The following is a 17,858-nucleotide window of genomic DNA, read 5'->3' on the forward strand; positions in this document are numbered from 1 at the left end:
CCGCTCGCTGATTGGACGCCCGGGAAGGACGAGGGGGCGTGGCCAAGGCATTCCTCCCCAGCGCCGCACGCAGCGCGCAGGACACATTCCACCGCTGCTCGTACAAACGATGAGCTCACGGTGTTTGTAGATTATTGGGGGGGGGGGTAAACAATAAACAAACAAATACTCAACAGGCAGACAATATGTTATGTATTCTTTTTTTTTTTCAACCTTTTTTTCCCTTTGCTGTCATTGAGTAAACTGTGTTTTATGTCATGTTATATTAGATGTAATAATAATAATAATGAGTTAAGAGCAACTGGTGAACTGTAATGGACACACATATTGGGCCCGATAACTGCAGGAAGTTTGTGTAAAATAAGTAATTTTGAGCAGGTTATTTCCTGTGATTTTTATATCAGAGATTAGTTCTTCTGATATTTTTCTCTAACTTTTAAACTAATTCTCCGTTTGTGTTATATTTAATTCATTTTTATACCAATGATACAGACTCATTCTTGGACACATGCATTGTTTTCTTCTCATTGTTCTATTAGCTCTTTGGTTGTTTGAACTTTTCTCATACAGGACGAGGTTCAGCTCTTCAAAGTTTACATCTTAAATAATCTAAACTTTAAAAATAACAATACACTTTATATTTGGTTTTCTTCACAGAAATGCTGAGATATAGACCAACTGTGTATATTTTTTAAGTTATCAAGAAGGCCTAACGAACGTCTGTGATGCTTTGGTGACCTCTACTGGGGTCTCCACCTCCAGGTTGGGAACCACTAACCTAGAACGTTATTTGTTTGTTTTCTGTCTTTATATTTGATTTTTTTTACAAATATATTCATATATTGTTTGTAGTCTGCATCTTCTGTGTTGTTTACTGTTACCTAACTTTAATAAATGTATCAAATGAGGTGCAGATTGGTGATATTAGTAAATTATACACCAAATGAATGCAAACATGAACTCCAGAAACTACTTTATGGTTTCATGTAATGTTTCCAGTTTCCAATTTCGTGTTTTTCCTGCTACCGTAGGGTTATTTGCAAACCTAAAATCTGCATTTTTTATGTGTATCATGAGGTCTTAAGGATTAATAAATATGATTAAAACACATGCAGCTCACAGTAGTGCAATAATGATGAAGTATAAATGTTTCTAATACTCATAGTGTAAGTAGTTAAACTAAAGGCAGAAGTACATGGTATCTGCCCCTGAGTAGTACTTTATGTGTGAGGGTAACAGAGGGCAGAGTGAAACCAATGACCCAGTCTCCTTTCATTTTCTCTCTGCTTTTGCTTCCCTTTACTGACACAGTAAACAGTAAAATGAAACTAACTTGTTTTGCCTGAAAACTGCTGGGGGACTTCTGTGTTGTAGCAATCACACAACATTTGTCTCTAACGCAATTATTCTTCTACCAGACAGCTGGTCATCCACATTACACGCCGGTTGCATCATATAAAAGCATCATAAGTCTTTAAATGCTTAAACTAGTCATTATTTAGGTCTAAATCCAGTAGTTAATCAGAAAAACACACACAAACAGTTGCTGTTTCTATTGTTTTTAATTCAAATAAGTTGCACTCAGCTGCAAATAAATCATCCGTTTTTTACAATCAGTTTTTCACTACACAGAGTATAGTGATTTTCTGAGCAACCAGAACTGAAACACATTGATTTTACCTTGTTCAAATAAACAGTTTGACATCATGTTAGGTAACGTGGTCGACCGGTGGGTCCCCAGATATTTATATTTACAGCTCGGAGCCTCTGCAGCGCCTCCTCATCCTCAGAGAGTTTAGAAAAACCTCAGAGTAAATCACAGTGATCGTCCTGCTGCAACGCACGCTGAGCAACTGGGAACTGGAACTCAACATATTTGCTTTATGTAAGCACCTCAAACACACACACATGTGAACAATGCAGGGAAGCTGTGTGCATACACGAGACCCATTACGGAGAGAAAACAATAAAATAAAACGTGTTAATAAAGGAATAACTGCACAGTTGAAACAGTCCGTCTCCCCGCTCCAAACACATGTGGGCCCATTACACCGCAGGCTCAGCCAGTGCCCACAGTGGCCACAATGCAAGACATAAACAAGAATGGGCCCGCTGTTAGCATTCCTGGTGTCGGACATTTTAAGGCAGCACTGACAGATCTGTGTAAAAATATATACAAAATAAGTACGGGCCGCACAGCTGGAAAATGTCATGTGGTTTACAGCTGATGCCACTGTTTACTAAATCAAAATTCATTATCTTTGCCTGCGCTCTGGTGCGTCTTGCCTTTCTTCTCCTGGTAATGTTGTATGTGCATTCCTCTGAGACAGACAGACAGACAGACAGAAAGAAAGAAAAGAGCAAAGGGGCCAACTGGTGTTGAGGCCCTGAGCCGAGTGTTGAGGGCGCTGCAGTTGTACCCCTGGAAAATCTGTCCAAAACATGTGACTTCAGACATCAGATACAAGTTAAAGCTCCATCCGTCTTTCAACTACAGCACAGGCACGTAAAAAACAACAACACGAGGTTAAAGGGGGGAAATAAATCACTTTGTCACAGTGAAAACCCGGAGAGTGAAAGTAAAGGAAGACATAAGGCTAAATGTGATTATTCTTAAATAATCCTGACGTACAGTTCCTGCAATCTCATGTTGTGGTTTATTGTGTTTAATCAGTGGAACTGTTTGTTTACAATTCAATAACGCCTTTAATGATTTTTATAATTACAGCTCATTAAATCAGTCCGTTCTGGTGAGCTGCAGTAATAAAACAACACGGTGCTTTCTGCTGTAACAAATGTCTCAAGGATATCTTCTGCAAAAAATAATAAATCAGACGGTTACAGGTCATCCACACGCACGTTACAGCAGATACACAAACACTGTTAGCGTTATAATGAGGACAAACGATCCTCATCAGGTTATACTGCAGAGTAAAAAAACACACAGTTGTGATGTTCTCACACACTCTCACACACACACACACACACACTGCATCCATCAGGCGCTGTGCTTCTATTTCTACAGTTCACACCTGGGAATCCACAGCGTCTTCTTACAGCCTCATGCACTCTGCCATGCATTAGCTACATCCAATCATGTTGATGACAAACTAGCTGTTGAAATGTGCTTGCAGCATCTGAGCCTCATGTAGGGCTGGGACTGTAGGGTCTACAATCATGTGATTTGCTGGAAGAGCCCCCCCCCTCCCGCTCTCTCTCCTCCCCTCCCCTCCCCTCCCCTCCCACCTTGCAGGCCTGCCCCTCAGTGGCCTCTGCTAGGCTATGTTTCCAGGAAAGGGGCCTACTGGACAGGCTGTGAGGCCTAGGCAGGGAGACATTGGCTCATTGAGAAAAACAAAAACAGAGAGGGGCGGTGGGAAGACTCTCGCTTCTTACATAACTCTCCCTCCATGACAGGGAGAGAAAAAAAAAGTTCCCCGCCACAATGCAAAGAAAAACCTGTCCATCCGCCTCTCCTCGGTTAGCAGAGGCTGAAGCACTTCAGGACAGGAATTCGAGCACTGAAACCAGCAGTGCTTGCTCGCAGTTACACAATAGTTGCAGCTCCTCAGACACACCACAGGCATGTCAGACATAAACGTACACACTGAGATGTCCCAGTGAAACCTCTTCCTATCTGTTTCATACCATAATGCTTGTTTCTGTGTGTGTGTGTGTGTGTGTGCAGCCGGGAGCAACACATGAAACATGATGTAACACACCGTGTCATTTAATGTGTTGTTGTTGTGTTGCATGGTTCTGGTGCTGTTACTGTATGTGAGGGGGTCTCCTGTGTGGCCTGCACTGCCTCCCTGTGGCCAACAGAGAGACTGCACAGGAGACGGCACAAACATTGAATAACACTTCACTTGGATAGTCCGCCTACAGATAGTTTGTAGAGAACCGGTTCTCAAACTGTGGTACGTGTGGCACTGGTGGTACATGTGCTGCCTCTAGTGGTTACACTGAGGAATCTCTCAATTATTATTTAAAAATGTCATTAAAAAACATATAACACTGTCAAAATAATACAAGATTTCTAATAAAACTACTTGAAATGTCATTTAAACGGTCAGATAGTGAGCGGAGGTTAAATTAATGGTTCATAAACGCAGCAATCGTGGCTCCAAACTGGGACTACTGGGAGGAGAAGTCTGGACCAGGAGGAACCCTTTAACACAACATTAGCTCTGGTTCTTGAACCGGTTCCGTTCAGGATTCAACAACAATAGATAATCTTATTATTAGGAATAAACCTGCCTGCTGTGTGAACAGTCTGCAGCTGATTAGGGTCGGCGTACGGTACTGTGTTTAACCTCAGTCATACTGGTGGTACTTGGAGACTGTTATAGAGTATTTGTAACATTTCAACAGCTCATCAGTTGAGATTCAACATGTTTTCTGATTTTACACACACAAACATGTTCATGAATTATCACAGATACTCTACAGACAGTCTGTTAAACATCAACAGACAAAGAAACTGTTGACATATCTATAAACCAGAGGTCTCCAACTGCCGGCCTGGGGGGCCATTTCCGGCCCTGCGTCCCCCCTCCTTCTGAAAGTGGCAGCAGGAGGCGGTGGAGTTTCAAACACTGTTGCTACTGCAGCTACAGCAGACGGGAGGCTCATGTCACATTAAAGGCACATGTTGATTTGAGCAAAAATGTAGGAAAAAATAGATTTTTATATACTTCAGAAGAAAAATATGAAAATAAATAATTCTAGGCCATATCGTCCATACTAGTTTTGTATAATCATTAATTAGAGTGTGACTTTTAAAAAAAGGGTCAGTCACAGCTGCTCCTTAAAACGTCCACTCAAACACACGTTGGATTCAGGAGTTGAACTCCAGCTGCTGCTCGAGGAGAACCGTCGTGTCGTTGGCTCTCCTGGTGGACGGATCGAGGCAGGACACTCCCAGAGCTATTAGACACAACCACACCTGCAGATCAGACAGACAGGTACATTAACAGTCAGCTGTATCACATACACAAGGTCACATATTCAGCATAAAGGTGCAGCATCGACGGTGAACTATGCTGCTGTGGGACGTGACTTTGTCTTTATTTAATAAATATATAAAGTTATACACAAAAGAAAATATAATCATAGGTAATATAATATTTAAAATAAATGTAATTACTCATAAACATTGAGAGAATATGTTGATACAACTCTTTAACGAGAGCACAAAGGGAGCTCCTTCTGTTTGGGGCCGACACTAACGATTCTTTTCCCTGCTGTTCATCTGCAGTTGGGTTATAACGATACGCTCGACTCACGATACGATTCTCTAAACAAAACCAGACTGAAGACAAATTATGACTGAAAAAGATTTTCTCAAACAAAAGTCTACAAAATATATTTTCTTTATCAGATTAGAGAATAATTTTCTTATTTCTGATGCAGAATATATGTTTCCTTTATTTGAAATTGAAGTCTTTGCGTCTTGATATCTCAATAAATATTTCATCTCACCAAGTGACTACCAGGCATGTAAACGCAGCAGCATGTAAACCTACCAGATATCCCACAAATGTCAGGTATGCTATGGAGAAGAACGTTGCCAGCACATACAGCCACACACTGTTGAGTGTTGTCACGTAGACCACAACGAAGTACATGTTGATGGCACACACGAGCAAGATCACCAGCCCTCCTCCGATCTTAGACACCCTGCAGGGAAACGAGAGTGAGCGCACAAGGAGGAACAACAACATTCAGGATTATCATCTGATTATGAGCTCGATAAACTTACAATCCGTTGGCAAACTCATTCATGAGAGATGGCAAACTGGTGAAGGTGAGGATGGGAATGAGGGCAAATGGCAACTGTGAGAGAAGGAAATGAATGAATGTGTTATATTAATATGTAGTTCGTACCATTTCATGAGAAATCAATGAAAAGGTAGAAAATACAGTAAATTCTCCAACAGTGGCCGAGGCACCCAGACCTTTATTTAGTCTTTATTTCTAACTTCACCTGTTATCTGGTTGATACAAACTCAAAAACCTTCCTCTATTGTTTTGATGAATTCAGTATAATGTCCACTTCCACAGCACTAGTTCAATTCTTATTTCCAGGTAATTATACACTAATGAAAACATACATATATTAATAGTATATAATAGATCCTAAATCTTACACACTGGACCTTTAAGTAACATTTTAAAAGCAGGACTTTTTCTTGTATTTCTACTCTTTACTTTTACTGAAATACAATATCTGAGTACTTCTTCTGCTCTGCTGATTTTACCATGTGAGCTGATGTAATCGTGTTTTTGTAGCCAGCCTTTATTCGTGCTGGCCACACCCCCTGTCTGTTATTTGAATATATATTAATTATTTATTGTCCCCTTATTGTTTTTATTTTTATTATAATCATTCACCTTTTTTCCTTGGATAGTGTCCTTTTACTTGTAATTTTTTTATGTACCAATGTGTTTTCCATCCAGTGCACCGACTCTGTGTCAGATGCATTTTATAGAATCTATTCTATTAAATCGGTTCAGGTTTAGTTTTTGATTATTTTAAGTAACAAAAGTTATAAACAACAAATTATTCATGAACCAGAAGAAAAGATAGACAAAGACATTTAAGAACTAAGCTAGCTAAGCTTACTTTATGTTTTGTGCATTGCTCTAAGTTAATAAAAAAGTACATTATTAGACATTAATATTAAGAATTTGGTTGTTTTGCCAAATTGGAACTGGTTCTAAAATGAAGCCACTGAAATCCAATATAACTTATATTTTCCTTTTTGTATTGCAGGTTGTAAGACCTGAACAGCACTTCACAGATGAGATAAAGGTTGGATGAAGCTTCCAGTGAACCAGGTGTCACCCCTGCCTGACCTGCATGCTCTGCAGCACATTGAGGAAGTCGTTCATGCCCGTCAGGTGCCGCACGTCCTGGAAGATGGCAACCAGCAGGGTGGGAGTGATGGCGAGGGAGCGGGTCAGCAACACTCGAGCAAAGCGCGACCAGCGCAGGTTCAAGAAACCCTGAGGGCAGAAAAACACAATAAAAGCTGCGTTTGTAGACGACTTTACCTCACTTAAAAAAGCCTGAATCCACACAGAAGCTTCCAAAACTAAAGCAAATATTCAGTAAAACAACTGACTGATGTGTGATTAAGATGAAAGTCAAAGAAAGGACCCCTTTGTCTGTGTGTGTGTGTGTTTGTGTGTACGGCTGATTCCTCCGTCCTTCACTCACCTCCATGACGAACTGACCGGAGTACGTGCCGGTCATGGTGGAGCTCTGACCAGCTGCAAGGATCCCCACGGCCCAGATGTAGAGCGCGGCCGGGCCAAAGAAGCAGCCGAGCACCACTCCCTGTGTCAGACACGCAAACAGAGAGTTACAAAACTCCAACAGCGTTACATTCCCCAGAAAACAAGTGCACTCCTTCAGCGCTTCAATAAAAACAAGAGACACTGTGCTGGATAAAGCGAGGGACATCGTTAACATATAAACCTCACAATGTGAAATGTAAAGCTTCTGTAATCAATATTTTATATGATCAGTTGACACATCTACATCTCTGTGGGGCGTTGTCAGACGAAGGATTAGGTGTGTGAGAGTGTGTAGTAGGAAACAGGGTTATGTGGTCTGAGTGGAAATGTCTACGGGGGGAACTCTGTGTTAGTAGCTTGTAGCTGATGGAGCACAATTCATTTCATCTTCCTTTTTTAATCCTGTTATTCACTTTATTTACTATTACGCATTCTTAGCTATTTAGTTTTATTTTGTATGTATTTACATTAAAGTATGTCCACTGCCTTCCTTCCTTCCTTCTACTTACACAGCTATATATCATTTTACTGTATTTTACATGACTATATACTTATATGTAGTTCTAATTGTTGTTTTCTTGTCCATATTGAACGTCTATTGTTGTAATCCTTTAATGAAAACTCAAATAAAATAGGAATTGTTAAAAAAGGATAGTAAATATGAATACATTACTACAACCTTTGACAGAAATCCTGTGTTACTAACTGAAGTGCTTTATGGGAAGTGTAGAAGGTTGTGGAGCTTACTAATACTGTCAGAGTAACAGTTTTAAACTCACCCCTTTGTAGATGTCCACCTCTAGAGTTTCATTGTTCAGAGGGAACAGAGATGAATGAGGACTTCCAGATTGATTGCAGACAGTGTGCTGGAATTAAACACACACACACACATCTGTAGCACAGCAGCCGAAAGAAAACACACGTTGGATTATAAGAGCGGCTGCAGAGACACTCACCACCTCTTCGTTGGTGCGTCCATAGAAAGCCTCGGCGAAAACAGCCACCACAAACACGTTGATGAGGAAGGAGACGAACAGTGCGATGGTCGCCTCGATGAAGAAGTATTTGTTGGCCTCTTTCACTTCTTTCCTTTTCGACCGATCTACTTCTCGAGACTGAGGGAACATTTGGACACTTAAAGTTATAATACCGTATGTAACATTTATGCATTCAAATATCTATAAACACTCGGCCTATGTTATATATGTTAGCTGTGTTCTTCCATTATCCCAAATGTTTCCATTTCTCCTTTGTCCGTCCAACAGCGTGGGAGAAGCAGTGATTTTAAGGTGGAACTGGTTTATTCAGTGTTTTTTAGTGGTTTTAACTCAGCGGGGTCTCGTTTGTTTTGGAGGAAGGCGACCTCCTGTGGATAAGATATTACATTTATAGCTCCCGGTAGAAACCTTCTGAACCATGAACACTGAAGGAATCACTACTACTACATAACGTCACCAAACTATGTTTTATAATCTTATATATTGTTATTGTTTCGATGTGAGCGGCCGAAGTTACATATTGTACATATAAAGATTTACAGTTTCATACAGCTGATTAAAATAAAGGAGGGAAGCTGTATCCATCCAGCAGTTGATCGCACCTTGACAAGAGCAGAGTGGAGGTAAATGTTGTGAGGCATGATGACGGCTCCCACGATGCCGACGGCCTGAGCCAGCTGAACGGGCCCGCAGCCCTCGCAGTACGGCACAAACATCCCCTTCAGTAGCTCGCCTTGGTCTGGCCTCACCGTCACATACTGGAAGAGAGGAGGCAGTGCATGAGCAGACAGTTTTCACATGCAGAAGGAATCAATAAGATCCACAGTGTAACCAGTAGAGACAATGTAATATAGAATGACACCCATAACAATGCAGGAAATGCTTGAAAATTAGACTTATGTTCTTGAATCAATTGCCCCAGTGCATGCTGGGAGGCTTCACAACACACCTACCTCATGTACCTGCAATCACATGATCACATGAGGAAGTTGTAGTAGATTATTTCCTGTGAATGTTGCATCAGAGGTGAGTTTTAGGAATCTTTCATACAGTTATCTATGGAAGGGGTTTAGGGCCACATGTGAACATTTTGGCGTTTCCTAGTGGGGGTCAGGAACCAGTTACGTATGCAGATACATAAACATACCTCATATCCAAAGGTGATGGCCATGACAGTGATGAGCACACCAAAGAAGGCTTCCAGCTTCCTCAGGCCTGCAGAAAAACAGATGACATGCTTTATTTATCGTTGTTGTAGAGACATATTTCACAGTAAGTTGATGTAAAACACGTGAAGAGGCCACAACGTACCATACTTGTCCAAGAAGAGAAAGACGAAGGTGTCGATGATGGTGATGAGGACGCCAGCCCACAACGGGATCCTGCCAGGAAACACACACACACACACAAGTAATGAAGCCATTTTAAAGCGGCAAACGTTAAACGGACGTTGTATCTGTTCACGCCACCTGCCAGAGGAGAGAAGGTTGAAAGCGATGGCACAGCCGATGACCTCCTGCATGTCCGAGCCAATGATTGCCAGCTCCACCATCAACCACAGGATGACACGAGGCACCTGGACAGAGGACTCGGGGGTTAATGTTCGCAGATACATTTTAATGCTTAACACATTTTCTTACTATATAAAGCATTTCTACCTTTGTAAACACAAATATATTTAAACAAAAATTATCTGTAATTTCATCCATATTTGTGGCAAAAATTAATATTACAAACAAGAAACATTATTAAGCTGTTTACATGACCTGGAGATCAATATCATACTGTTTAACAGCCCAAAATGTTACACCCCTGCAACTCAAACGCAAAATGTCTGTTCTGGGCTACTGTAGAAACATGATGGACTCCATTAAAGGCGACCCGATAAAAAACGTCTGATTCTAAGGTTAAAAAAGGTGATTATACAGTAATGAAATCAAGATTATGTATATTATATTATATTTCTGCCATTAGATCCTCCTAAATGTTTCACACTAGACCTTTAAATACATTGAATAATACCCATTGATATATGATGTCCACACATGCATTGCATTATGGTCCCATCTTTACATCACTTTAACAAACATCTGATTTCTTCAGCTTTGCCTCCTTCAAACACACGAACAATCGAACGCACACTGAAGGGAATTGTTCCATTCATGTAGCTCCTGACATGTTTTCCTCACGTGTACAGCAGCGTCTTAAAATGTGTCAAGCTGAAATGCTCGAAAGAACAAAAGGGCTGATCACATGATTTTTAGCCATGTGGTTAACAGTTGCTCCAGGTATTAGGAAAACAGAGAGCTGGATTTAGAAATATATTCGCATGAATAATTCATTAAATAGATTCCACATTTTCTATCCTCACAGCTCACAATTAAGGTTTTAGATCATATAATCCGAGGATTAGGCTACTGTAACAACAGAGCTCAGTGTGGGTTATGCAATGAGGCAGTTACAGTAAACCAGGTCCACTTCAGCCTCTCAGTTTGCCGCAGAGACAACCTCAGTGGACCACTTTACAGCGAACGCAGTGAGCAGATATTAGACGTAAAAAGGAGGGAATCATCAACAGCTGAGAGTAGTAATGTCTCACAGTGCGGTACTGGCGGTTGCAGACTTCAGCCAGGTGCATCCCGGTGACGACGCCCAGCCGAGCCGCCAGACGCTGCAGCAGCAGGCCGATGATGGTGGCTCCCAGCAGCACCCAGAGGAGCTGACAGGACGAGAACACAGGCATCATCAGTTAATCAGCCGTCTCATGAGCTCAAATCATCCTGTCTAAAACTGGTGGAGAAGAGAAATTTGAGTTTCTGAACGTTTAGAAACTATTCAGGACATCTCAGATTCAAAATCACGCTGCTTCACCACCTTATCACCTTACCACCTTATTGTTTTTATGGGAGAGACCCACTAGTGGCAGAAATTACATATTGTACTTTTAACTCGTATCTCAAGATAACGGCTTTAAAAAGAAAAGCAAGCACGGCCGTTCCTGGTTTCCAAAGATCTTTACAAAAGCACGTCCTTTATCTCCAGTACATCCAGAATGAGTCACTTAGATTCATAAAAGCATCTTTTCCTTTCCAGTCCAGATTAAAACAAACTCTTTCCAGAGTATAAAATCTCCTGGTAAAGTTGAGGATATTCTGTCGCCTCAAACCTTCCCTGTGATCGCTCATTTTAAACAGCAATATAGCCACACACACAGAAGAGTCTGTTTAGTAATTGTTTGTTAAAAGTAACTCATTTTCAATCAATCAGAGCCAAGAAAGGAAGTTGATTGTTCATTCACAGGTTGTCAGGATCAGGGCTCAGTGTCAACATTCAGTCCGACTCTCATTCACTTTATTTCAAACCCTAATTAATTCAAGAATGTGTTTCCAGTTTTAGAAGGTCAAAGTTCACCTTTGTTAAAGTTTGACCTGCAGTATAGAGAGACTCTCTAATGTCCAGCCAATATGAGCGAGTGTGGAGCTGACTCATCCTCCAGGAACTGTCTGATGTTGGTTGCTGATAGTTATACGTTGGATTAATGGTTTAACAATGTGTGTATTGATTACTGGCAGTGGCTGATCAGGCTAATAATCAGCTAATTGTACTCAGTTCACGCAGTATGATAAATAAATGATGAATAAAAGTTACCTTGAAGCCAGCTTTAGCACCAGACTGCAGATCAGACTCGATGTTACCTGGGTCCAGGTAGGCTATGCTCATCAGAAACCCCGGCCCAGTGAAGGCCCACAGTTTACGGAGACTAATCCCCCACTGCAGGACAGAAAAATACAAACAATTCAACAATTAATACTGGAAATTAGCATCATGTCAGAGGATGTGAACCACTGGTACAGTACTACTGTAAATGACCGCAGTGTAAACAGTATGAATGTATAACGACTCGTGGTATCTTCATCTTGCCCACCCTTACTCTCAGTAAAGGTTTTTCCATGTATAATCAGGGATTACCTCGCTGTCCTCCTCGGGAACAGGGACCCTCTGGTCGAAGTAAGTGCTGGAAACAGGTTCATTATTGTGTTTCTGGAGGAAGACCGAGGGGGCCGAGACTTCGTGTGTGTGTGTGGTCTGGATCACTGCTTTCTCTTCCACCAGGTCATCAGCTCCAATACGACACAAACATAGAAAACCATTCACTTGAGGTAAAACACTGTGGGGAACTGCTGACACACGTTTATATGTGATATGAGTAACTGCACAGTGAAGAGGAAGTTACAGTTGATTGGCAGAACAAAGTCATTATTGTAAACAGCATTATTGTACGCTCCGATCTGATGAATATACTAATGAAATGATGTGTCTTTGGTACCAGGGTAACCGGTCTTAGAGCTCTAGGGGAATTTTCCTGAAGATAGATAAGAAATAAAATAATACAAACATAAAAAACTCAAATCTGAACCAGAAACTGGTGGTGCTTTGAGCTAAATGACAATGCTAACATGTTTAGCAGGTGCAAGGTTAATCATCCACTAATTAACACTAAATGCAAAGTACAGCCCGGGCTTACTTTTGCAGGTCTTTGACCCGAGGATGGCACCAAGATTCAAACATTCACAGCAATCCATGTGATAGGTGGCAACATATCCTGAGACCATGAATTTAGGGCTGCCCAAAGTGGGGCTCGGGGGCCAAAACTGTCCCGCCATGAGTTCCTCTTGTGAGGTAAAAATACTCTTTAAATATGTACCTAATTATTTTTAATAATCTGAGTCTTAGTTCGGTTAAGTTATTTTATTTGTACCAGTAAGTAGATATGGTTTGCAGTGAAAGGCCTTAAATTAAATGATAAAAGTGCTCCAGGCTCTAAAAATAAGGACTTATAGAGAACAATAAATAAGGTAGAAAAGCAGGTATAAAAGGAAACCTCGCTGCTGGAAACAAAGCCATTCTTTCTACATATTGGGACTATATATTCTACTTAAACTGACTGTGTAAAGGCCGGGAGTGGTCATTTAAAATGGTTATCCGCTGTAACTGTCTGCTGTACAGGGATTCTGGGATTGTGGGTCATCAGCCCACGAGACCATTTAACAATCTGATTGAGGGAGTTTCTGGTTCCCAAACCATCACAACAAGAAGGAAAGCACAACAGAACAAGGTCATCATGGTTTTGTCGATGTGGAAATAGGACAGAACCAACGCTGGTGGCCCTTTTTGTACACAGCTTCCCAGTTTTGAGTCAATAATTGTCCCGAGACATTTTAAAGACTGCACACATTCCACCGTCTGACCCTGGCGAAGATACTGACGCCTTGCGCAGGAAGTTCCTGGTGCCATTTTGCATCTTAACAATACAACAGGTGTTTGCTTTTGGCCCGCGGCCCAGCATTAAGTGTCAGTTTTCAGTCTTTCAAGGGAAAAAGTTTGGGCAATATCAGCGATTACTAACGTCATCAGAACTCATCCTCTGGTCTCATACTCTCACTCTGAATAATACACACAGATACATTACTAACAGGGAGAGACTGATTTATTTATCCAATTGCAGATGTCATAGTGGCTCTGTGACAGCAGCATTATGGGTAGTTGGACTGACAACGTCAGACAGTGTCTTTCAAAACTGTACACCTCTTAGGACAGCTTGCATTCAAAAAGCACAACATTTCCCTCTGAACTGTAGTAGATTGGAAATATAAAAGTAGCATAAAATGTAAATTCTCATAAAATTGCACTAACCTACGTTCACATTACTTGAGTAAATGTATTTAGTTACACTCCACTGCTACTTATTCTAAATTCTGGCACCAAGATTTACATTTATACTGCAAATCGGTTTCCTTGATTACTAATAACCTGTATCTGTATCGGCCCTGTATTGTCCTGGTTTAAGGACAAGCTGTTGTTCCCAGCCGCTGTGATGAGCCCGAACAAAAACCAAAAGTGTCTACAAAACAAACGCTCCTCACCTCGTCCTCCCGTCGGTTGCTGCTGCTGATCTGTGGGAAAACTGGGAGGCAGCGAGGAGATGTGGATGTTCTCAGGAGGGGGGTCTCTGACTGGAGGCAAACAGGTAATTATACTGAGATTACAACCACTTACATGATCACACACACACAGAACTAAATCCTTCACACACACACAGAACTATGAGAAAACAGTGAGCGGATGATCTTCAGGTGTCTGTTGGGTTCCCCACCGAACCCCCAGTACACAGACAGCTTCATTATGTCCCCACATTGATCTATTAATTAATCAGAAAGATCATTTGTTGATCAATCGAGAGTCCACGAGCGGCACAGGGTGGAATGTAACTGAGTACATTTACTCAAGTACTTTATGTTACTTTATTCTTCATTTTAAAAGTAAAATATTGTACTTTTCTACATTCATTATGGACAACTTTAGTTTTAGTTATTGATAAAAATATATATAATCAACAAATAAATGATGTATTTGTACAGATTAAGTTGCTCAGCAGTAAGTAAAGTAGTACAAGCTGCAACATTAAAGTGATAAACACATCAATGCATCAATAGTTATAATCCATTAATATAGTATCTCGTTCTTTATTTGAAGCTAAAGCTGTCAGATAAATGTTGTGGAGTCAAAGTAGAAAGTTAAGTTCCTCAATAAATGTGCTTAGTTGTTTCCTGTAAGAATATTATGGGATATAAAATTATATTACAGGAAATTATAAACATGATGAGGTCAGTTCGAACTCTGTGATACCGTAAATCTTAAGTACTAAAAAATAGAAGTACCCACGATCCCATGTACCCATGACCCACAAAGAAGATAAAGATAAAAATCACAATAAAATACAATAAATAAATAATAATAATTATTATTATTCCAGTCTGTCCTCATTATCTGTTTGTTCCAGGATTATTTTGTTTTTTATTTTTATTTTTTCTTATATGTAAGTTTATGGAAACATAAATAAAGAGAATAACTTAATATCTATACTGTGTTATTATACAGTTATATTTATGTATAATGTCTCACACTCACATTATTAAGATTATATTACACCTGTAGTGTATCAATCACATCTGTATATAAAAAGCTGTATATAGTGTACAAATAATTTTTATTTTATTTTTATCTATTTAATATCTATATGTACATTTCTATTCTGTTTCTATTGGTTCATTTTCTATCTGTTGTGTTGTAGCCAGTGAACTTCCCCAGTGTGGGATCAATAAAGTCTTTATTATATTATATTATATCATATTATCTTAAGAAAAGAGAGGGGGAGGGATAAACTGTAAAATATATTTACAGACTTTTACTGTAAATTCACAGTAATTATTTTACAGTAATATAGATAAAAATCATAGAATTGTGTTGCTACAGTAATCAGTCATATTAAGAATATTATATATTTATAGATATACTGTAAAATATTACAATATTTTGATATAAAATTACAATATATTGTAAAATCTGCCTGTAATATTAAAATAATTACCAATCATGCATTGCAAAAACCTCATTACAGTAGTTTATTGTGAGAATTTAAACTGTTTATTAATAATAAAGTAACTGATAAACAGTTTGTATAGGTTTGAGTTGTACTGCAGGTAGCTTTAATGTGTGAGGGCGTAACCAGGGAATAAACATTTCCCACAATTATATTATGTTTATGAAAAGTGCACATTTAAAAAGTAGTTTTAAAGACAATATTGCCATGGAAATAAACAGGAAATAAGAAGGGACAGCGCTGTATATTGTTGTGTTTATATCCTAGTTAATGTGACTAACAGTACTTGAGTAAATATTACTTCATACCCTAGTTAAAATGTTATTAAATAAAAATATCAGGGGACATTTTAGGGCTGCAGACACTGTAAAAACATCATATTGTGATTATTGTGTCAGATATGAGTCACACTGTCTGTGTAAGTGATGATTTCACTTAAAATTAAAGATTCAAATCATAATAAAGTGAATTAATAGAACAGGATATATAATCAGGACTTTCATAATAAAGCTGTTTTGTCACATTTCACTTCTGCCACCTGCAGGTTGCACTTGATACATGGACGATATCGGTAATAAATCGATTAACTGTGATTATTATTGTATTAATTAAACACGTGAACTCACCTGAGCGCAGGAAGGAAAACATCTTCTCCTGATACAGAAACCGAACTCAACCGAACCGGGTCACACTCATTCACAGCATCAACCGGTGATATGATTCATTCTCTCTCTCTGCTCGCTTCCCTGTTTCCTCTGAGCTTCATGGAGCAGGAACATCCGGGCAGGTTGGACCGGACTGAAGGTGGACTCACCTGACAGGTAAGGGAGGGAGGGGGGAGGAAGGGGAAACTACCTGAAGACAAAGTCACACAACAACAGGAATGTTTAACAAGTGGACCCGTTGTCGCTCCTGTTTCTGTCACGTGACTCGGTTTTAACAGTCTGGGCTGATTCCGGACCAGCAGACCGGCGGGCTTTCAAAATAAAATACATACAAAGCTTTTTTTTTTCTTTTAACATGTTTTAATGTTAAATGCACTCATAAAGAAGTATGTTTATTCCCTTGTTCATTAACTTCATGTTAACTGTGTGAATATAAGGGTTTAGGTTGGTCCCTTTCAAAATAAAAGCCTCAGACTATAAATCAGAATCAGCTTTATTGGACAAGTTTGTGTACACACACACAAGTTAATGTACTGTAGACAACAAAGCTGAAAAAAGGCATAAACATAGACCTATATATAGGTGAGAATAGGTGTATAGGCAAGCAACAATTACCAACAACATAATGTCTGTATACAAGTGTTTCTTTAAAGTGTAAACAAAACAAATAGTGCAAAGAAATAAATATTTGATGTATATACATGCAAACATGTTTAAAAATTAACCCTATATTATATATATATATATATAGTTATATATAGATAATTAACTGTTTATATCTGGTTCAAGACCATTTGTGCTCTGAAATAAAGTGAAAATGACGGTTCATTAATAAATTATCTTTAAGGTTTGTTTGTATTATTAGCAGTGTTGGAAAGTAACTTTTAAGGTACTTTACTTTAGTATTGTGTTCTGCCACAACAATTTAAAGCCAAATATTATAGGATAGTTTACTAACAATGGATCCTCCTCAATGTGACACACTGGAGCTTTAAAATACTGGAATCAGCCTCTAATATACCCACCGTGTGTTCCTTTAACTCCATTTAAAAACCTCCAATTCACAGAAAAAACAACAACAGAGGACATTAACTCAAATGTTCCTATTAAAGCAGCTAAATAAACAACAAAAATCTAAATATCTATGTTGTTCTCTCCATACAAATAAAGGAGAGATGATGAGAAGATTTAAAAACTTACCAGCCGTCTCATGGTGACGCTCTGCAGGTATTTGTACGCCCCCCCAGCAGCACAAAGGTTTTTATGTCCCTCAGAGGAATGAAGCAGTTTCATGTTGAGGTGAGTGGGTGAACAGAGCAGGAGCCGCCACCGGGGGGCGACAAACACTGACTGATCCTCACCCAGGAGGACCTTTTGTTCAGTCACACACACAGCTGTCAGAGGGTTTGAAATGCAGGATTCAACCTGTGAGTTCAGGCCTTTAAAACT

General features: G+C 39.6%; 1 protein-coding gene across 1 annotated transcript; it reads right to left on the minus strand.

Annotated features, from left to right (window-relative positions):
- Positions 1-3,245: 3,245 nt before the first annotated feature.
- LOC118323814 (natural resistance-associated macrophage protein 2-like) lies at positions 3,246-16,661 on the minus strand. Its single transcript, XM_035655843.1, has 16 exons — positions 16,371-16,661; positions 14,228-14,317; positions 12,273-12,424; positions 11,952-12,074; positions 10,903-11,022; positions 9,773-9,879; positions 9,615-9,685; positions 9,451-9,518; positions 8,906-9,061; positions 8,262-8,420; positions 8,085-8,171; positions 7,226-7,345; positions 6,862-7,011; positions 5,765-5,838; positions 5,529-5,682; positions 3,246-4,948 (listed from the first exon to the last, which is right to left on the minus strand). Exons 1-16 carry the CDS (start codon positions 16,390-16,392, stop codon positions 4,841-4,843), a joined length of 1,761 nt encoding a protein of 586 aa, XP_035511736.1. The 5' UTR covers positions 16,393-16,661; the 3' UTR covers positions 3,246-4,840.
- Between the last annotated feature and the right edge of the window lie 1,197 nt (positions 16,662-17,858).

Source organism: Morone saxatilis, unplaced genomic scaffold, assembly GCF_004916995.1.
Source record: "Morone saxatilis isolate NCDOM2014 unplaced genomic scaffold, NCSU_SB_2.0 Contig15, whole genome shotgun sequence".
In the NCBI taxonomy this organism is placed as follows: domain Eukaryota; kingdom Metazoa; phylum Chordata; class Actinopteri; family Moronidae; genus Morone; species Morone saxatilis.

Bases quoted from the DNA above. Each gene is read 5' to 3' on its own strand.
- LOC118323814 (XM_035655843.1), bottom strand. From the start codon at position 16,392: ATGTTTTCCTTCCTGCGCTCAG. The intron at 8,421-8,905 runs GTGCGATCAACT...ATGTTCCCTCAG, and splicing joins TCCACTCTGCTCTTGTCAAG to TCTCGAGAAGTAGATCGGTC. The intron at 5,683-5,764 runs GTAAGTTTATCG...GTTTCCCTGCAG, and splicing joins AATGAGTTTGCCAACGGATT to GGTGTCTAAGATCGGAGGAG.